The 19,702-nt window shown below is 60.6% G+C and overlaps 1 protein-coding gene across 6 annotated transcripts in view; it reads left to right on the forward strand.

The window, feature by feature from the left end:
- The window catches only part of SV2B (synaptic vesicle glycoprotein 2B), a 125,185-nt gene extending 107,983 nt beyond the window's left edge, over positions 1-17,202 (forward strand). For all 6 annotated transcript variants that reach the window (XM_070053307.1, XM_051835197.2, XM_051835196.2 and 3 more), the window contains 4 exons: positions 6,412-6,545; positions 8,761-8,961; positions 12,250-12,409; positions 14,726-17,202. In XM_070053307.1, the coding sequence (XP_069909408.1) occupies positions 6,412-6,545; positions 8,761-8,961; positions 12,250-12,409; positions 14,726-14,909 (679 nt within the window). In that variant the 3' untranslated portion in view covers positions 14,910-17,202. The remainder of the gene's footprint in view (positions 1-6,411; positions 6,546-8,760; positions 8,962-12,249; positions 12,410-14,725) is intronic.
- Positions 17,203-19,702: the final 2,500 nt, after the last annotated feature.

Genomic DNA, 19,702 nt, shown 5'->3' on the forward strand with positions numbered 1-19,702 from the left:
CTTGATTTTAAAATAGGAGTGAATTTAAGAGCATACATTTCCCTCTGCCTTCTGCTTTTGCTGCAACGTGCAACTTTTTTAAAAAAATTATTTATATGAAAGAGTTACAGAGAGAGAGAGAGAGAGAGAGAGAGAGAGATTCTGTCCACTGGTTCACTTCCCAGATGGCTACAATGGCCAGGGCTGAACCAGGCCAAACCCAGGAGCCAGGTGCTTTATCCAGGTTTCCCATGTGGGTGGCAGTGGCCCAGATACTTGGCCCATCTTCTGCTGCTTTCCCCAGGCCATTGGCAGGGAGCTGGATTGGAAGTGGAGCAGCCGGGACTTGAACCAGGGCCCATAGGAAATGTGGGCATCGCATGTGGCGACTTCACCTGCTGTGCCACAATGTCTGCCCTGTAGCTTTTTTTTTTTTTAAGATTTATTTTATTTATTTGAAAAAGCAACAGAGAGGAAAAAGAGAGAGAGATCTTCCATCTGTTGGTTCACTCCCCAAATGTCCGCAACAGCTGGGGCTGGGCCAGGCCAAAGCCAGGAGCCCAGGACTCCACCTGGGTCTCCCACGTGGGTGGCAGGGCCCCAGCAGGTAGGTAGAGTAGCAGGGAGGTAGGTGGACGTGGAGCAGCCGGGACTGGAATTGGTGCTCTGATACATAGCGCTGGTGTTGCAAGCAGGCTTAACCTGCTGTGCGCAGCGCCGACCCCAATGCACAGCTTTCAGCACTTCCTAATACATGCTCCATTCTCTCCCTCAGTGTTTCCTTACTTTTTCCTCCAAGTGGGTTGTAGGGGGTGGACATTCAGCACAGGGGCTCAGACAGCACTCGGGTGCCCGCATCCCATACCCAAATGCCTGGTTCAAGTCCTGGCTGCTCTGGCTCCAGCTTCCTGCTAACGCGTGCCTGTGAGACAGCAGGTGACGACTCAAGTACGTGGGCGATTGTCACCCATCTGGGGGACCTGGGTTGAGTTCCAGGCTCCGGGCCTGGTCCAGCCCTGCTTTCGCTGTCGTGGGCATTCGGAGACTGAAGCGGTGGATGAAGATCTGTCTGTTTCTGTCTCTCTGCCTTTTAAATAAATAAAAAATGAAGTTCTAAAAAGTTAAAAAACATGCATATAAATGACTCGTAGGGGTCAAAACACTGTTGAGTGCTGATCAGTTTTGTAAGTGCCTGTTTGTGTAATATGCTGAGATCATGTAGTCTGATATCTACCCTTAGAAACTGAAATGTTTCAGAGCAACCCCCACCCATTTTGAAGCTCTCTTGCCAGATGAAGCCACATTTACGTAATTGTTCAAATCACTTACGTGAGAGGCAGCGAGGGTGAGCACGTGCCCTCACCCACAGATTCGCTCCCCAGCTGTCCAGCGGCCGAGGTCGCGCCAGGCTGACGTGGGAGCCGGAGCTCAGTCCAGGCCTCCCACACGGGGGGCAGGGACCCAAGAACTGAGCCTGACCTGCTGCTCCCAGGGTCCGTGTCAGCCGGGAGCTGGAAGCAGGCGTGGGGGCAGGAATCAAGCCCAGCTCTCCGGCAGGCGGTGTGGACACAGGCACAGGCTGTGCCGTAACTGCTGTGCCAGACACCCACCCACGTACACGTTTGTGATCGTTACGCACCAGTGCTGAAGTCTCCGAATCCCGTCTATTCCTTCCTTTAAAAGATTTATGTATTTGGAAGGAAGAGTTACAGAAGGAGGGAGAGCAGGCGAGAGGGAGGGGGAGAGAGAGATCTTTGGTTGCTGGTTCACTCCCCAGAGGGCTGCAGCAGCTGAACCAGGAGCCTGGAGCCCGGAGCTTCTTGGGGGGCACTTGGCCATCCTCCACTGCTCTCTCAGGCACGTTGGCAGGGAGCTGGGTGAGAACTGGAGCAGCCAGGACTTGAGCTTGTGCCCATATGGGATGTGGCACCACAGGCAGTGGCTTTACCCACTATTCCACGACGCTGGCCCCTATTCCTTGTTCTGAGTGTATCTGTTATTGTCTGAATCGCCAGCATTTTTCTCGTCAGTGTTTACGTGGGATACATTTTTCCATTTTTTTTGTTTTGTGTTTAGCCTGTGTGCATTTTCATGCTTCGGTGGGTTTGTGCCGGTTGGTGTGTGGTTAGAGCCGACTGGCCCACATCGGCCTTCACCTTTACATTGACTGTGCAGGTATTCACGTGTGTTCTCACGCTTGATGCGGTTGCGCCAGTCTGCCATCCGCTGGCTGTTCTCTGTCTCACCTCCTTCCGCTCTGTTTTAGCGTGTTTTCCTCATTCCGTTTTGCTGTCACTGTCGTTTATTGTTTATCCCTCTTCTTGTTTCACATCAGTGATTGCCCGAGAGCTTAAAGCAGACGTCCTCGGGGAGCCACAGCCTCCCGTCGGGGAACCCGCTGCTCCCGCGAGTGCGCGGCTCCTTCCAGAGCACCCGGTGCGTGTCCTCACGTGCGTTTGTCCTGCACGCGTGCTGTCAGCACAGTGTGCTCCGCGCTCTGTTGCCGTGGCCCTCGCCTCTGGCGGTCGGTTACCTTCCGCAGGCCCAGATGTGAGAGGATGGGCACTCGGCCCAGCCGCTCTGCTTCTTCTTGGGCGCCCATTATCGGGGTGCCTGGGTCTGAGTCCCGGAGCAGCTTCAAGTTCCAGCTTCCTGCTCATGTGCGCCCTGGGAGGCTCCCGTGTTTGGATTGAGGCTTCTGACGTGGGCGTGGCCCAGCCCTGCCTGGTGAAGCACCTGGGGAGTGACCTGTGGGTGGAAGACTCCTGTGGGTCTCTCTCTGCCTTTCAAATGAAATACGTAAAAATTCTTAGAAGAAAACAGTATTTTATGTTTGACTTAACCATTTCCAGAAATCCCGATTTCTTCATGAAGATCCAAGTCTCAAATGTAAACAGATCCCGTATTGTCTACACTGAGGGGCTGCCATTAGTAATGTTTTTCAAAGATTTATTCACTTGAAAGACAAAGTTAGAGAGAGAGAGAGAGAGAGAGAGATCCCATCCGAGATAGATAGATAGATAGATAGATAGGTATATCCCATCCGTTGGTTCACTCTCCAGATGGCCACAAGGGCCAAGACTGGGCCGGGCTGAAGTCAGGAGCGGGAACTCCATCCGAGTCTCCCACATGGGTGCAGGGGCCCAAGCCCTTGGGCCGTCTTCCGCTGCCTTCCCAGGTGCATTAGCAGGGAGCTGGATGGGAAGTGGGGCAGCCGGGACTTGAACCGGCACCCATGAGGGATGCCGGCGTCACAGTCGACTCTTCACCTGCTGTGCCTGCCAGGGCCCCTCTGCTTGAGCGTCTGCGAGGTTCTCGGACTCGTGGCTTAGTCTGTTTCTGTGCTGCAGGAACACTCCCTGCCATCCCCCCGCCACGAGCGTTTCTTCTGCCCACCGTCCTCTCTGAATTCCGAGGCTCTTTGCTCTCCCGCCGTGTTTCGGTCTCGGCGAGTTCTCTCGCTCCGCCCACGCCGGCAGGCCGTCTTCCCTTTGCCGCGCCGGGTCGGCCATGGTGGAAGGGGCAGACTCCATCTCAGCTGCTCCTTGGTGAGCTGCTGGAGTTTCTGTTCGACTCTGTAGCGTGCCTGTCTGCTGAGAGATCCGTCAGCTGTCCACGCGTGTTGTCCAGCTCGTGCCGGAAGGCTGCAGGGTGGCTTTCACGTCAGATCCCCTGCTTTAGTACCAGTGTTGGGGTCCCCTCGGAGTCCCCTGCCCCCGATTTTGTGATGACCATGCCTTGGCATCGTGTTGCTTTGTTCTTGCTCGTAATTTGGGGCTGTGGTGAGCCCTCTGTGTAGGTACCTGCACCCGGCTCGCTAGGCTGCCGAGCTGCGTCAGGGCCCCGGGTCCGATCGGCAGCTGTTGTGGGGGCAGCGGTGTGGTCTGTGGCTCCGGGTTCCATGTGCTGGTGGCCTGGTGTCCACGAGGGTGGCGAGACTGTAGGAGGCGGGCCTGGAGTGAGGTGCTCAGGACAACCGGGCACTTGCCCTTGGACGGCATCGCGGGCCTGGCCTCTCCTTGGCTTCCTGGGGTGAGGGGACCTCTGGCTCCCACACCCGCCCCCGTCACTGCCGTCCACCACGAGGTTCTCACCGGAGCCCAGGTGGTCACTGCGCTTGGATGTGTAGAACTGCGAGCTGACAAGTCTCTCCTACGTGGTGGGGACAGGCCCGGGCCTGCCTCCTCCTCTGTGCTCGTCCGTCCCCCTGCCGTTCCCAGCCCTGGCACGGATGGAAACCCGGGTCTCGGCACTTACTGTCGAGGTTGTCAGTTGCTTTTTTCCTCTTTCATTAGACTGAGTTTCTTGAGGCTGACGCAGTAAGATTAAAGCATGGTTATTAGATACACGGTACTGGGGCCGGCGCTGTGGGGCACTGGTTAAAGCCACAGCCTGCAGTGCCGGCATCCCATATGGGTGCTGGTTCATGTCCCAGCTGCCCCACTTCCAATCCAGCTCCCTGCTGACGCACCTGGAAAAGCTGCAGATGGCAGCCCAAGTCCTTGGGCCCCTGCGCCCACGTGGGAGACCTGGAAGAAGCTCCTGGCTCCTGGCTTTGGCCTGGCCCAGCCCCAGTTGTTGTTGCCATTTGTGGGGTGAATCAGGGATGGAAGATCTCCCTCCTCCTCTCTCTCTCTTCCTCCCCACCCCGTAACTGTGCCTTTCAAGTAAATAAATACATTTTTAATAAAAGGATACACGGGGCTTTGGCACCACCCAGCTCACTGGGAGGCCTGGTCACTGCTGTGCTGTTTGTGGTCACATGCTGTCACAGACCCTGCGTCCCCGGCGGCCTCTGTGTCCTTCAAGCGGAGGTCCCCGGGACACTTCGCTAGCTGCTTGCAGCGTTGAGCTCCTGAATGAAGGCTCCGGACCTGTGCAGCAGATCCTTAGAGCCCGGAGGACATGGTTATGAGCAGCTCCAAACCATGGGCGCCGGCCTGTTCTCCTTTGTCCCTTCCCTCGTCTCCCGGGCTTTCTACAGCCACTTGGAGACGTGCTTTAAGGGCTGCGTGCCCCCACCGTGTCCCCACCGCCCGTGGAAGAATATTAAACTTTCGCCGGGAGCCACGTGCGCGGCCGTTACCGTGCTGAACAGGAGGCCGGCACCGTCTCCAGGAGCAGCGCCGAGGAAACACGGCCACGGCCAGCACGTGGCCGGCACGCAGACGCCGAGCTCGGCACAGAGGCCTCCCTCGGCCCTGAGAAAGAGGATTTAGGTTTTCTAGGCCAGCGACTCAGAGCCCTGCACCAGTCAAGTCACCTCTGCCTGCCGGGATTCCGGCTGGAGGGGCTGTGGTGGGGATGGGGCGCCCCTCCCTTGCTCTGGTGCGGGGTCGGGGCCTGTCTTCGGCGGGCGCTTGCCCAGACAGGCAGCCATAGGGGAGGCTTCCGAGCGGAGCCCAGTGTGGCACAGGGTGTGCTGGGCCCTGGCTGTCCCCATGGTGGCCCGGAGGAGGGGCAGCCTCCCTCAGCACCGGGCTGTCCCTGGCCCTGGGATTCCCTGCATCCTTGCTGTCTGTTTGCCTCTTCTCCCTCCCCTGAGGCTGGAGGGCAGGGGCTCTCCTCCCTCTGTTCCCACGGCCCCACACACCTGGCCTATGTGTCTTTGCTGGAGACTGACCACGCACGTGCTGGGCAGGCTCCTGATTGAAGGCACGGGTGTGAGAACTCGGGAGTGAGGGCACACCCAGCGTGTCCAAGCCACAAGTTTAGCCACCCTGGGTAAGCCAGCCTCAGAGGCTGAGGTGAGGCTGTGAGACAGGTGTCTCTCTCACCGCGCTAGTGCTGGGGTTGTTCAGAGCAGGGCCCCACCCATGGCTGCCCGGCCCCTGCTAGAATGTGGAGCCTTTGGTCGCCAGTGAGAACCAAGTGTGTTCCGTTCCTGTAGGCCAGCCCAGCTGCGGGGTCCCCGTCTAGCTCTGGGGGGACGGCGGGGAGCATTTGGGCCGCAGCCTTTCCCCCGTGAGCGGTCACTGCTGCGCACGCCCTGGCGGGTCTGGATTGTTCACAGCGTGTCGTGAAGATGGCTATATACGTGTCAGTGCGTGGACGCCCACCTCCTCTCCCACGCTGGCCATGTGGCTCCTGCCCCCTCACCTGTATGTGTGCGGGGAGGTGTGCCTAGCTGCCCAGCGCTCTCTGTGCAGTGTGGAGAGCTGTCTCTGGAGGGTAGACTTCTGGGACGTGGTGCTCACGCCCCACAGGTAGCCGGGTAGGTACAAGGCCTGCGTGCAGAGGCGCCCGGTTGGACGTGGCTCCTGGAGTCCCCACAGCTGCCCGGCTAAGACCTGGGACTTGGCCGGGGCTGGCGGTGTCATCCCAGCACCCCGCGGCTTGCGGCTCTCCTGTTCTTGCCGTCCGTGTTTTCCGTTTTGGTCTCAGCGTCCTTTCCCCCTGGAGGAGTCACCCCGGGCCATCGTCTCCCTGCAGGTTCACGAAGATGCACTTCAAGCACGTGCTGTTCCGGGACACCGTCTTTGACGAGTGCTACTTTGAAGACGTCACTTCTACTGACACGTATTTCAGAAACTGCACCATTGAGTCGACCGTCTTCTATAACACAGGTAGGAACACGCGCGGACCAGGTGGGCCCCGCAGGGGTGGGCCAGTGCCGTCCAGGAACCAGATGCTCGGGGCAGGAAGGGATTCGTGGGTTTCGGGCCAAGCCCGGAGCGGGAAGTGGTCCCCAGCTGTGGGATGGGGGCGGGTAGATGCCCGGCGTCTGCCCAGGCCCTCGGTCTGCCCAGGTCTCAGCCTGGTCCCGTGTGTGACGGCGCAGAGGCTCCGGCCAGGTGTCCTTGGGCAGGCTTTGTGGCAGGAATAAGCCTGGGACGTGAGCCAGCCTTCCGGAAGACCTCGGAGACCTTGCGGACTCCGAGGCTTGAAAAACCCAAGAGTCAGCTTTTCACAGTAATAAAAAGGGAAAATCACACCCGCTCAAATTGTGTGCCCAAAGTCAGAAGCCAAGAATATGGGAAGATGACACTGCTGCAGATGTCTGTGCTGGGAAACCCCGTAACACCTCACCACCCCTTGTTCCTTTCCTTCTCCGCCCCTAAGTCAGCAGTGTGCGCAGCATCGAATCTCCCGGGTCCTTCCCCACCTCGCCTCGCCCCAGGTGTGGTTCTGGCCCCGTTTTCCAGCTCACTCAAGGCCACGGCTAGCACTGGGGGATTTGGGTTCTCAAGTGTTTCGCTTCTGCATTGTGCATTCCGCCCAGGTCTGTGCCGTCCAGCTCGGCACCAAGGCGGGGCTCCCGCGGGAACACGGCTTCCCTCCGGGGCGTCAGCCTCAGAAGCTTCCGTGTCTGCCCTCCAGACGGCCCTCAGTCTCTGCGTCATTTCTTCTGGGACTTTACCGTCTCTGGGACTTTACTGTCCTCAGTAGGAGTTCCAGAAAGTTCCCGTTTGTCATTGAATAGAGCCCGCCCTTCCTTCCCTTGCGGGTTACCGTCAGGCCTAGTGTGGGGGGTTTGCAAGTGTGCGAGCTGGGGCGGGGCCGTGGAGAGGACCAAGTCAGGGCCTCGCATCTGCAGTGGGCACTCAGGGAGGGTGCAGCGCGTGCGCCCCGGGGCCAGGGCTGTGGGGCGCTGTCTGCCCTTCCTGCCCAGCCAGCTGGGTCTAGCAGGTGCCAGAGGACGTGCCAGTCGGCCCCAGAGCAGGCGGTTTCTGTGTTTGTGGACGCTCAGGTTTCTGTACGGACCACAGCCCGGTCTCTGCTTCCTGAAGCGGAGCAGCCTCAGAGGCTCGGCCAGCGCTGTGGCCCTCGGTGTCACGGATGTGCAGTTTAGAGGCCCCCAGCTCTGTGGTCTCCTGCCTCGTTGTTTAGGGAGAGGCCCTTAAACCATTTGCTTTTTTTTTTTTTTAAAGATTTGTTTATTTATTTATTTGAAAGAGTTACATAGAGAGAGAAGGAGAGGCAGAGACATACATACACACACACACACAGAGAGAGAGAGAGAAAGAGAGAGAGAGAGAGAGAGAGAGAGAGGTCTTCCATCCACTGGTTCACTCAACAGTTGGCCGCAACGGCTGGAGCTGAGCCGATCTGAAGCCAGGAACCAGGAGCTTCTTCCAGGTCTCCCACGCAGGTGCAGGGGCCCAAGGACCTGGGCCATCTTCTACTGCTTTCTCAGGCCATAGCAGAGAGCTGGATCGGAAGTGGAGCAGCCGGGTCTTGAACCGGTGCCCATATGTGATGCCGGCATTGCAGGTGGCAGGTTAACCCACTACACCACAGTGCCGGCCTTTGCTATTTTTTTTTAAGATTTATTTATTTATTTGAAAGAGTTACAGAGAGGGAGGGAGGGAGAAAGGGAGAGAGGAAGGGAGGGAGGGAGAAAGAGAGACAGAGACAGACAGACACAGATGGATCTTCCATTTGCTGGGTCCCTCCCCAAATGGCCACAATGGCTGGGGCTGGCCCAGGCCAAAGCCGAGAGCCAGGAACTCCATGAGGGTGGCAGGGACCCAAGCACTTGGGCCACCTCCCACTGCTTTCCCAGGTGCATTAACAGGGAGCTGGGTTGGAAGTGGAGCATGCGAGACTTGAACCGGCGCCCGTGTGGGATGCTGGAGCCACAGGTGATGGCTGCACCACGGCAGCCCCTTTTGGAACTTGGACAGAGCATTCCAATGTCGGGGTTTCTCTGTGCATCCACACCTGGCCACGTGGCACTAGGCTTTGACGGTTCTGAGCGCCAGAGGCTGCTCGGGACAGGAGGCCCAGCCTCTACCCACGCTGCCCTGCCACGGGACCACAGCTTTCGTGTCTCCCCAGACCTGGACGAGCACAAGTTCATCAACTGCCGCTTCATCAACACCACCTTCCTGGAGCAGAAGGAGGGCTGCCACATGGACCTGGAGGAGGACAATGACTTCCTGGTCTACCTCGTCAGCTTCCTGGGCAGCCTGTCTGTGCTGCCTGGGAACATCATCTCGGCGCTGCTCATGGACAGAGTCGGCCGGCTCAAGATGATTGGTGAGTGCGCTGCCGAGCCGCGTGGCTGCCCGTGGGCGAGCACGTGGCATCCAGGGGCGTGAACGTGATGGGAGTCTGGCCCAGGAGCTGCTGCGGTGCCCGCGAGGCTCACCTGGTCCTGGGCACCCTGGGAGCAGCCGCGCGCGGACCCAGGCAAGGGCCCCTTCCCTTGAAACAGGCCCCCACCCACCCGCCTCGTGGGATCGTGGCACAGAACACTGGAATGACAGCGTGGTGGTTTGCGTCCGCTCGTGTCACCTGTTCAGTGGCGGTGATGAGGGTTTGGGGCTGCAGTCGGCTCTGACGTTGAACTTGTTCCCGTCCCTCTCTGGCCTCCGGTTCCTGGTTGAAAGGTGGAGGACCCCTGTGGCCTGCTGGGGGGTCACGTGAGCATGGACAGAGGTTCTTGTAATGGGGTCTGGGGCAGGCTCGGGGGCTGTGTCCACCTGTGCCTGGCTTCCTCTCCCCAGGAACAGAAGGCACACACTGGGGGGTCGGGGGGGCTGCTGGAATCCTTTAAGGCTGCTGAGGTTCTGCCTGGGCCGTGGCTGACCAGGAAAGTCGTGCCAGGCTTATGGGGGAACAAGACCAATCCCTTGTCATTTGCGCAGCCCAGAGACTTGCACCGGCTTCGTAGGGAAGTCTCCTGGTGTTGTGCTGCCCGTGGACGTCCCTAGCCCGAGGCCAGGGAGCCCAGCACCGCCCGTGTGTCAGCCGTGTGGGCCTGTGCTGTGAAGCCCTGGCCGCTGCCCGGCTACAGTCCCCGTGGGCCGTGGTTGTTCATGGTCCTACAAGGGAGGGGCTGGGGCCCAGCCCAGTACCCGCCGTGCCGGAGGTGTTTGCCGCTGCTGCCCCTGTCCCAGACCAGCCAGAAGCAGCCGGCTCCAAGCCGAGGCACCACGGTGGGGGCAGCAGATCATCGCTGCTGTTGTTTCTCTGAGCCCCCATTCTCTCTCTGTTAAAATCGATCTCTGGTTGCTCCGCTGGGCTGGGGAGGGTGTGAGAGCCAACCAGGGTCCCCGGGCCGCTCTGTCGGGAGAGACCGTGGTCTGACAGCGAGTTCTACGGTGAGGTCCCCGAGGCACCGAGGCAGCTCTGGGGAGGCAGGGCCTGCAGGCTGGGCTGTGGTGCGTGGAAGGAGTAGGGCTGCCCCGACCTCCACGTGGGGGCTGAGCGCAGGCAGGGCCGCGGGAGGCCAGCTCCTGTTCCTCACCTGGGCAGCCCGCTGCACCGCGGCCACACTGACCCCTGGAGAGCTGCAGCCGTTGCATGCCCTGCTGTGCTGTGTCTGTTTCCTTGCCCAGCTCCTTGGGGGCTTGCACTGACCCCGGGCGCGGCGCTGCTGCTGTCCGCGGGGCTGAGATGGGGACAGTGAGGCCGCAGAGGCTGTGGCTGAAGCCAGGGCCCGGAAGCTCAGTCTGCTCATTCCGGGACCCGACCACCTGATGCCGCTCAGCCTGCATGGGCAGGGAGCTGTGTCAGAGATGGACGCCGGTGCTCTGTGTGATGCGGGAAGGAGCGTCCCAGCCAGCACGGAGCCCCCGGGCGGGCTGCCCCTCAGCCAGTGCTGGTCCCCCGTGTTGGGAGCCACGCCTGGGGCTGGCCCTTTGAGGGGTTCAGCGCTTGGAGGACGCTGTGCTCAGGGCTCCCGCGGCCTTGGGGACCTCAGCTCCTCCCTGGCTGCTGGGCAAGGGGTTACCGGAACCGCTCACAGCACTGCCCTCCCCGGAGCGCTCAGCGCCCAGGCGGTGTCAGCAGCAAGGCCGGTGCTGGTCTCACAGCCGCAGACCTGATCCCTGGCCCCTGGTTCCTCGCCCCCGGGGACCTCCCTCCCCAGGTCACTTCTGTGAACCCACTTCCATCTGGCCCCGGGCTGCAGTCCTGCTCCACAGCTTTCTGTTCCCCACACCCGCCCTGGACTCCCACGCTCTCCGGGGCTGCTCCTGCACAGTCACACAGGGCTCCCCGGACACGAGCTGGGCGGCCGCAGCCTGTGGGAGCAGCTGTCCATGGAGCCACTGTGGAGGTGTGGACAGGGTCCTGGGAGCAAATAACGCAGATGTGGACAGCGGCAAAGGCGGGGAACGGGGCCCATCGCGATTGCAGGGACACTGTGGGGCGGTGCTCATGGGAGACAGGGCTTCTCCAACAGGCTGGGCCTGGGCAGGGCTGGGGTGGACGGGGAGCCGTGGCTCGGCCCGGCCCCAGGGCCCCAGGCACCGTCCGCAGATGCAGGTGCATCCTCTCGGGAATATAAGCTCCACGGAATGTGTTTTTAAACTTGCTTTATTTTCAACTGATAAATTATGATTACTGGGTATGAATTGGTGGTATGATGTACGTAAAAACGTGGGATGATGGAATACACCTACTCACCCCTCCCTCCCATCACACGCTTGGCGTCCTTTTGTGGAGAGACATTGGGAATATTTTGATTTTGCAGTATTGGCTTGTTGTGTGACCCTGGGCCACTGTACTGTGCCCCGGACCCGAACCACTCGCCTCCCTGGGCTCAAAGAAACCTTGGGTTCTTCTCCCACCCCGACCCCACCCCCACCAGCCCCAGCCAGCACTGTTCTCTCTGCATCTCTGAGTTTGACTTTTAAATCAAATGTTATTGATTTTCGTTTTATCTGAAAGAGAGAGAGAGAGAGGCAGACAGATGGAGAGAGGTCTCCATCCACTGGTTACACCCCAAATGCCTTCAACAGCCAGGGCTGAGCCAGGCCAAAGCCAGGAGCCTAGAATTTGATCTGGGTCTCCCGTGTGGCTGGCAGGGGCCCACGTGCCTTGAGCTTGCACGTGTGACTGAGATCCTGCAGCGTGTGTCCTGCCGTGCCTGGCTTATCTCATTTAACAACATGTGCCCCGGGTTTGTCCGTGTTGTCACACATGACAGACGTCTTCTTCAGGGCTGTGTGCAGTCCGTTGTGTGTAGCCCATTCATCCGCGGATGGACCCGCAGGTTCATTCCGTCTCGTGGCTGCTGTGAGCAGTGCGGTGCCCAGGAGAATGGTTGCTGACGTCCCTCAGGTGCCTCGGGCGGCGTCCGGCACGGCAGTGTGGGCGCCATCCCCAGGCACCCCGGCCTCCCTGGAGGGAACTGTGGCGATCTGACCCGTTCAGAGGGCTTGGATCCCGTGGCCCGGGAGCCACGTGAGGGTTCGAGCTGTGCTGTCCCCACGTGGGGCTGAGCGGTCAGCAGGCGTCCTGTGGGGTGGGAGACGGCAGGGCCTGCGGGCGGCCGTCGTGGTGCAGGCTCGGCCCTCACGCTCCCCTCCCCCGCAGGCGGCTCCATGCTCATCTCCGCGCTCTGCTGCTTCTTCCTCTTCTTCGGCAACAGCGAGTCCGCCATGATCGGCTGGCAGTGCCTGTTCTGCGGCACCAGCATCGCGGCCTGGAACGCCCTGGACGTGATCACCGTGGAGCTGTACCCCACCAACCAGAGGTCAGTTCTTGCCTGGCTGGCCCCCGGGGCTCGCCGGGGCGCTCTGGCCGGGGGCGCACCTGCTCGCCACATCCTGCACCGTGTCCGGCTGTGCTGGTCTTCCGGTGGCTCATGAACCGAAGGCCTCTTGGGTCGCTGAGTTTCTCCTGCATGGGGCGGGCAGGGGCCCTGAGCCAGCAGGCCCGGAGTCCTGGGGGAGGGAAGACTCGCGTGTCAGGCGGTGCCCAGGGCGGCCAGGTGGGCTTGCCAGTGGGAGGCAAAGCAGGTGAGAAGCAGAATGGCCAGGCGGGGCAGGAGGGCTGGGGTGTCTCAGGGGTGTGGCAGGGACGCCGGCCTGCACTTGTGTTCGGCGTGTGTCTGTGGGAAGCACTTTGGTAATAAAGGCGCAACCCCGGGCCGGGGCGGGGCGGTCGTTTCTGCTCAGGGAGGAGGAATGGCGCATCTCCGGCCTGCAGAGGTGTGGGCAGTGGGCAGCGGCGAGGGCTGGGGCTCGGGCAGCTGCGGGAGGGCACGGTGGCCTATCCCAGCCTCCCATCCCCAGCCAGATAACTGCCGTGTCTGGCCAAGAATGAGAGGAAGAAAAACCCCATTGTTGAATGGGGCGTGCTTCTACATCTGGGAAACCTGAGAAACAGGGAGCAGCTGGGTCAGGTGGCCGGCGACAGCGCCAATTAATTATGTGTAAGTTTTTAAGTTTACCCGACAAGCTAAGGACAACCCAGATCCATTTCATGGCCGCAGAATCTGACGAATCCATTGAAATATCACGACACTCGCGTGAGGGATACGTGCAGCTTCCCTGAGAGGCACTGATGTCAAGATGGACGTCTTATGGATAAGATTCAGAGTTGCAGAACTGTCCCGTTCTCCTTAGTTCTTCTCTAGCTCAAAAGGTCTACCCAAAATCCTACGAGCATTTTCCCCAAGGGAACTTGAGAGAGAGTTATTGGAAGTTTACTTGCAAAAGCACACGTGAAAATGGTGATGGGATTCTGAAACCAAGACTTGGCTGGGGCTGTGGTGATGTGCGGTTCCAGGCGGTAACTGCGCGCCCATTCTTAGACTTGCGGTGTGGAAGGAAATGTTCCGTGTTGGGTGGTGACCGTGTGGGGATACTGTATCTCTAGGTGGGGTCGTGAGGTGGACATGGTCCGTGACAGCTGTCCATGGTCACAGGTGGACGCGGTCCATCATAGCTGTGCATGGTTGTGGGGTGGACATGGCCCATCGTATCTGTCCATGGTCATGGGGTGGACATGGTCCATGATAGCTGTCCACAGTCACGGGTGGACATGGTCCATCATAGCTGTCCATGGTTGTGGGGTGGACATGGCCCATCATATCTGTCCATGGTCATGGGGTGGACATGGTCCATCACAGCTGTCCACAGACACGGGTGGACATGGTCCATCACAGCTGTGCATGGTTGTGGGGTGGACATGGTCCATCATAGCTGTGCATGGTTGTGGGGTGGACATGGTCCATCATATCTGTCCATGGTCACAGGTGGACATGGTCCATCACAGCTGTCCACAGTCACGGGTGGACATGGTCCATCATAGCTGACCATGGTCGTGGGGTGGACATGGTCCATCATAGCTGACCATGGTCGTGGGGTGGACATGGCCCATCATATCTGTCCATGGTCACAGGTGGACATGGTCCCTCATAGCTGTCCACAGTCACGGGTAGACATGGTCCATCACAGCTGTCCATAGGGACTGAGGGACATAGCTGTCCGTGGTGACCAAGGGGCAGTGGTTGGCACTGGGTTCTGCTGGAGATGACAGATGCCCAGATCTCTGCAGCCCTGGCGGGAGGGCCGTCACGCTCTGTCCTGTGAGTGCCCGCAGGCCATGTGGGCCCCTGAGTGCAGGAGGCAAGGAGAGGGGCTGGGGGAGGCCAGAGCGGAGGCCTGCCCTGGAGCTCCGTCCAGGACAGTCTTGGGAGTGGCCACACATGCCCACACCTCACTGTCCCGCACGGCAGCCTGGGGCGTGTGTGTCTGGGGCGGCGGGCGCCTGTGCTGCCGGAGGCCCCGGTCTGGCTGTGGGGCCTGGCACCTGCTCTGCGCGCTTCCTAGTTCTGGTATTTCACCGGGCGCGAGTGCTGAGTGTGAACAGCTTTAGGCACGTTGTGTTTGGGGTGGAAAGGCGGTCTCCTGGCATCCTGCGGGATGCTCGGGTGCTGCGGGGAGGCAGCCCCGCCACCGCCACTCGGCTCCCGTGGGGAGGCGGCCCTCGGACGCTCGGGGCCGAGCCCGCCCCTTGTCTACGAGACGCAGGCCTCAGACCCTGTCCCTTCTCTCCTTTGCAGGGCCACAGCCTTTGGCATCCTCAATGGATTATGCAAGTTTGGCGCCATCCTGGGAAACACCATCTTTGCTTCCTTCGTGGGGACCACCAAAGTGGTCCCCATCCTCCTGGCCGCCGCTTCTCTGGTTGGGGGTGGCCTGGTTGCCCTCCGGCTGCCCGAGACGCGAGAGCAGGTCCTGATGTGACCACCCGTGGGGACAGGAGAGGCCGAGAGCATCGCGGACGCAGCCCCGCTTCCTGCCCTCCCCTGTCCAGCGGCCGCCTCGGACAGCGGGGGGAGTCGGTTTTGTGAATCCTCGTTTAGGACCCTCGTCGTATGTCTGTAACTCAGGGGACGGATTTGGGGGTGCCCTCGCTGCATCTCGTCTTGGATCCCCCCAGCCAAGGCACCTGGAGGAGCCTGCAGTGAGGGCACACATGAGCCTTCCCCCCCGTGAGGGGCGAGACCCTCTTGTGTTTCCAAATGTGGGGCTGAGACGCGCTGAGCTCCTTCTTGGAGCTCAGGCCGGAGGCTGGAGCCATCCCGAGTACAGGATATATTTTTGCACTTCGCGGTATCACCTGTCACATTTCCCACTTGAAAACTGGCGTGCTAGCATCGAAGACACCTGATGTAGAGACGCAGTGTTTGAGCCGTATCCACAGAGCTTGACTCCACTCCTGAACGCCCGGCGATCGGGGCTACACGCAGGGTCGCATTCTCCCCGTCGTGCTCTGTGGGCGGACACTGATGGGGTCGGCAGTCCACAAACCCAGACTGTGCGCAAGGACATGTGGACTGTGTCCCCACACACGGAGTCTGGAACTGTGACAGCACTTCAGCCGTATTTCGGGAGCACTTGGTGTTGGAGGCCCCGGTCGCTGGGTCAGGTCGGGTGGCACACCAGCCACTTTCTCAAAGCCATGGCACTTGCTGTCGGCCGGTGCCCACAGCACACTCGCCTCGCACACTGAGCCAGGCGCTTCTCCTTGGCTGCGTGCGGTAACAGCTCATGTAGGCCACACGGGGACTCCAGCTCATCCTGGCCCTGGCATTGGCTTTGCCAGTGGTGTTCAGGTGTTCAGGGAGTGGCCTGTGGCCCTCTGTTTGCAGCGAGGAGATGACACAGGGGGTGAGGGGGGTTGGGGGGGCACAGCCGGTGTAAACTCTTAGGGTTTTTCTCAGCAGCCAGGCATGGTCCATGTTTGCAACATGGTCAGTTAGTGGGGGACATCCGCGCCCCATGTCCTGCTCCAGCTCTTTTGAAAGGCAGGCCATCAGCATGGGACGCAGGAAACGTGTAGATGCCACACGTGTTTTTCTCCAGTGCCCTGAGAAAACTCTGCCCTGAGGTCCAGTTTGGAACCTGCACAGTGGGGTGGGTGGGGGTGAGGAGCCGGGTCAGGCTTCCCCGGCCAGCCTCAGCCATAGAGGAAGTGTGACTCCGTGGGTCAGGAGCCACGTTTGGTCCAGCGGGGAACGGACGCCGGGCTCCGTGCTCCTGCCGCTCCCTGCAGGTGAGCCCTCCCCGGGCCTGGTGAGCACCTCCCGCAAGGACTCATGCCGGGAGCTGCTCTGCTCCAGCCACCGTAAATCGCCACGCTTTCTCTGTCAGGAGCGTGCCGAGCGTGGCCCCTGTGGCAGCGTGGGGCCTCCCCTCCGTGGCTGTCCAGGCGCACTGGTGGGAGCCGCCCCTCCCCTGAAGTGAGGCCAGCGCCAGTTCCGACCTGACACTGGAGTCCCCGTACGTGCGTGTGAACATGCCCCCGTGTACTGACGTGTCCCATGCGTGCTGTGGTGGACACTTAGCGTGACGGCGGGAGCCGATGTGATGCGGCTGTCACGCGCTTGCGTAGGTTCACGGGAGAGCCGTGGGCGCCCGGCGTTCCCACCTCCCTCCCAAGGCTGCTCCTCACGAGGCGGCAGAATGCAGTGTAGCCGCCACTCAAAGAATGTGCAGCATGGCCACAGCCTGCGTTTCTGGCTACGATGCGCCTGTCCTTCCAAAGTCTGACCATTTCTGAGGGCGGGTGGCGGCCCTGGTGGCTGGGTTGGCTCTGGTTTGCCAGCTCTGACGCCTTGTGGCTCCTGCAGCAGACCCCCGACGGACCGCAGTCAGTTCCCACCCGTCTGTCCCGCAGGCCTGTAGAGGGTGCAGCCGTGGTCTACAGCCTTTCCGAGCCAGAGTCACCCGGCACCGGAGCCTGGCCGCTTTTTCACGCTGTCCCACTGAGATACACGCACTTACACACCATCCCTGGGGCAGGTACTGCGGGAGAACGTGCTCCACCCGCCCGTCCGCTTCTTCTTCATTCCTCGTTGACCTGGAGGAGCTCCCCGTGGCATCTGTGCAGGGCGGGACGGATGGGCTGCCCGCCGGGCACGCCTGCTCCCCGAGCCCAGTTTGGGGGTGTTGCTTTCGGTGGTTTTGACTGTGTTGTGTCATCTCCTGATGCTGAGTTTTGGTTTTTGTTTCATTAAAAATAATTAGTGACAGAGGCGTGCCTGTTGGTGATGTTTCTAGCACGTTTGCCTGATGTCATGTAACGAATAACCCAGTTCCCAGCACCCCCGGGTGCTCTGTGTTCCTGAAGAATCACAATAAACACACCCGCGTGCAAACTGAGGGCTACGGTTGGAGGCTACTTCAGGCTCCGGGTCTCTTCGTCTTCCTGGTGGACCGAGTCCTCTGGGGAGAGTGCGTGGTTCAGGAAGGCAGGGGGGTTCAGGGTCCAGCTTTCCGGTCCGTCTGCGTCCTGGTCCCCGACCCAGACAGACCAGGGGCGTCTCTGTTCTGTGGCTGCTGCTTGGTCCCTGGGGGCGGGTCGAGCAGGAGAAGGAAATGCAGGGAGGTGCTCGTCGAAGTTCACAATTCGTGTGCCCGTAGTAGTTCCTGCTGGTCCATCCTCCTCTCGGTCCAAAGCAGCAGAACTTGGGAATTCAAGTTAATGAACTCTAGTGAGCGATTCTAGAAGGTTCTCAGGCAGGAGGTGGTGTCTCTGGGGCGAGGTGACCCTCTCAGGCATGGGTGATGATGAGTGACGGCCCCTGGCTTTGAGTCGCTTCTCCGGCAGTGGCGACCGTTTGGACCGGTCGGTGCCGAGTGCAGCACCTGCAGCTGTCAGGTGGGAGCTGTCCAGGAGCGATCTGAGATGGAGCCTCTCCGTGAGCTGTCGGTGTCGCCTCTCCGTGAGCACTGCGGGGGCACCTGGGAGGAGGAGGCGTTGTGACGCTCTTGGGGCAGGGCAGGGGATGTGGCCTTTCTGGAAACACCGTGGAGTGAAGGTGGCAAGGAGTTGGGTGTGTCCCCTGGTGAGAGGACACGGAGCCACATGCGTGAGCCCCGGGGGCACATCTGCAGGGGCTGGGCAAAGGCATCCACCGGCCAGCTGAGGGCAACTGACAGCTGACCACGCGCACCTGCTGCCATCTACACCGGGTCGTGTGCGGTGAAAGCGGCTGCCGGATGCCTGCCTGCCCACCGTGTAACCAAAGCCACTTCTGGTTTCTCTTCTTGTCCCCTCGCCGCCTTCCAGTGTTTTCTGTCTGGAGAGTGGACGTGCTCTGGCGACCGCCCCTCGCCGCGTTGCTCCTGGGCACGCTTGGCTTGGCGATTGCTGTGTACCTTTGTCATCCTCCATCCCTGGGGACCTGGGTTTTACCAAGCTCGACATGACGTGACCTCAAACGGTCTCTACCCTCAGAATAGCCAGATGATGGGTCACTTCCTCCCCTGCAGGAGTGGGGAGGCTGGACAAGCACAGGTAAAGCTGCCGAAGCCACGTAGCTGTGAAGAGCTGGGGCCGCAGTCTGGCCCTGTCCCTGGGGGGTGCAGTCCCAGCCGCCTTCCTCCCAGAGGACCTGGGTGTAGACGGTCACCAGCTGTGGGCGTTCCTGGGCCGTTAGCACAGCGTGAGTGAAATTAGGCCAGCCAGCTGTGGGGATTGCACAGGCCGGACCTCACATGACCCTCCTATGCCCTGTGTGTCCCTGGGCGATGGTGCGCACGAGCCAGCCGTGGTCCCACGCCGGGGGGGAGTGCAAGTGTCACTTTTGTGCTATTGGATTGCAGGATTGGTTGATTGCTGACCTGGCCCTGCACCTCCAGCTCTGGACCAGGGTCTGGGAGGCCCCTGTTTTGTTGAGCATTGACCTTTAGCCGTTGGGCCACGTGGTGGGGGGATGCCTGGTTCTGGAGCAGAGGTGCTGGTCTGGGGTCAGGAGGGTTTGGCTAACTGGTGCGGGGGTGCCAGCGTGCGAGGCTGCAGACACTCAGGGAGCCGGCACCCTGGCAGGGTGGTGGTGGCTTCCCAGCTACCTGCCCAGGCTGGGGAGGCCTCACATGGGAAGGCGGGCTCGGGGTCTGCAAGGGGTGCGTCTTGCTTTGTTCCTGTAGCAACACTAGAGGGCAGCAGCTACCTTGTGAGAGCCTGCCCAGCAGGTGCAGGGAGGCAGCCCTGGGAGACCGGCTTCTCTCTGCTTCAGGAAGCATCTCAGGGTGGAGGTGATCCTGAACGGCATTTCCTGGAGGGCCCAGAACACGGAGACGTCTACGGGGGGAATCATGAATTCAGCCGTCCCCCTTAAACACCTGCGTGGCGGTGCCTGCCTGACCCGAGTGCACGGCTGACCTTTAACGCAGGCTCACCTGGCCAACCGCCCTCCCCCCCCACCAATCCGCTCACATGGCCAGCCCCCGACCGCTCACGGCTGCTGGCTGGTTCCACGTAGGCGAGAAGCCCGGTGTGCTTGGGGCGCTGGGGAGGATTTTCCGAGAGGTCTCTTATGAGCAAGAACACAGCCGTGAGGGCGATGTCGGTGGGAGGCGGGACAGAGGGCAGGGGGCTGCCCTGTGCCCACCAGCATGGCTGAGGGAGGGGAAACCGAGGCCAGCAGAGAATGGGGAGGCGGAGTTGCAGTCGGAACGTCCCGGTTCAAGTCCTGGTTCTGTGATGTACGGGTGGGGGTCTCAGGCGAGGGAGGGACCTCTCTGAGCCC

The sequence above is a fragment of the Oryctolagus cuniculus genome, chromosome 12 (genome assembly GCF_964237555.1).
Source record: "Oryctolagus cuniculus chromosome 12, mOryCun1.1, whole genome shotgun sequence".
Taxonomy (NCBI): Eukaryota; Metazoa; Chordata; class Mammalia; order Lagomorpha; family Leporidae; genus Oryctolagus; species Oryctolagus cuniculus.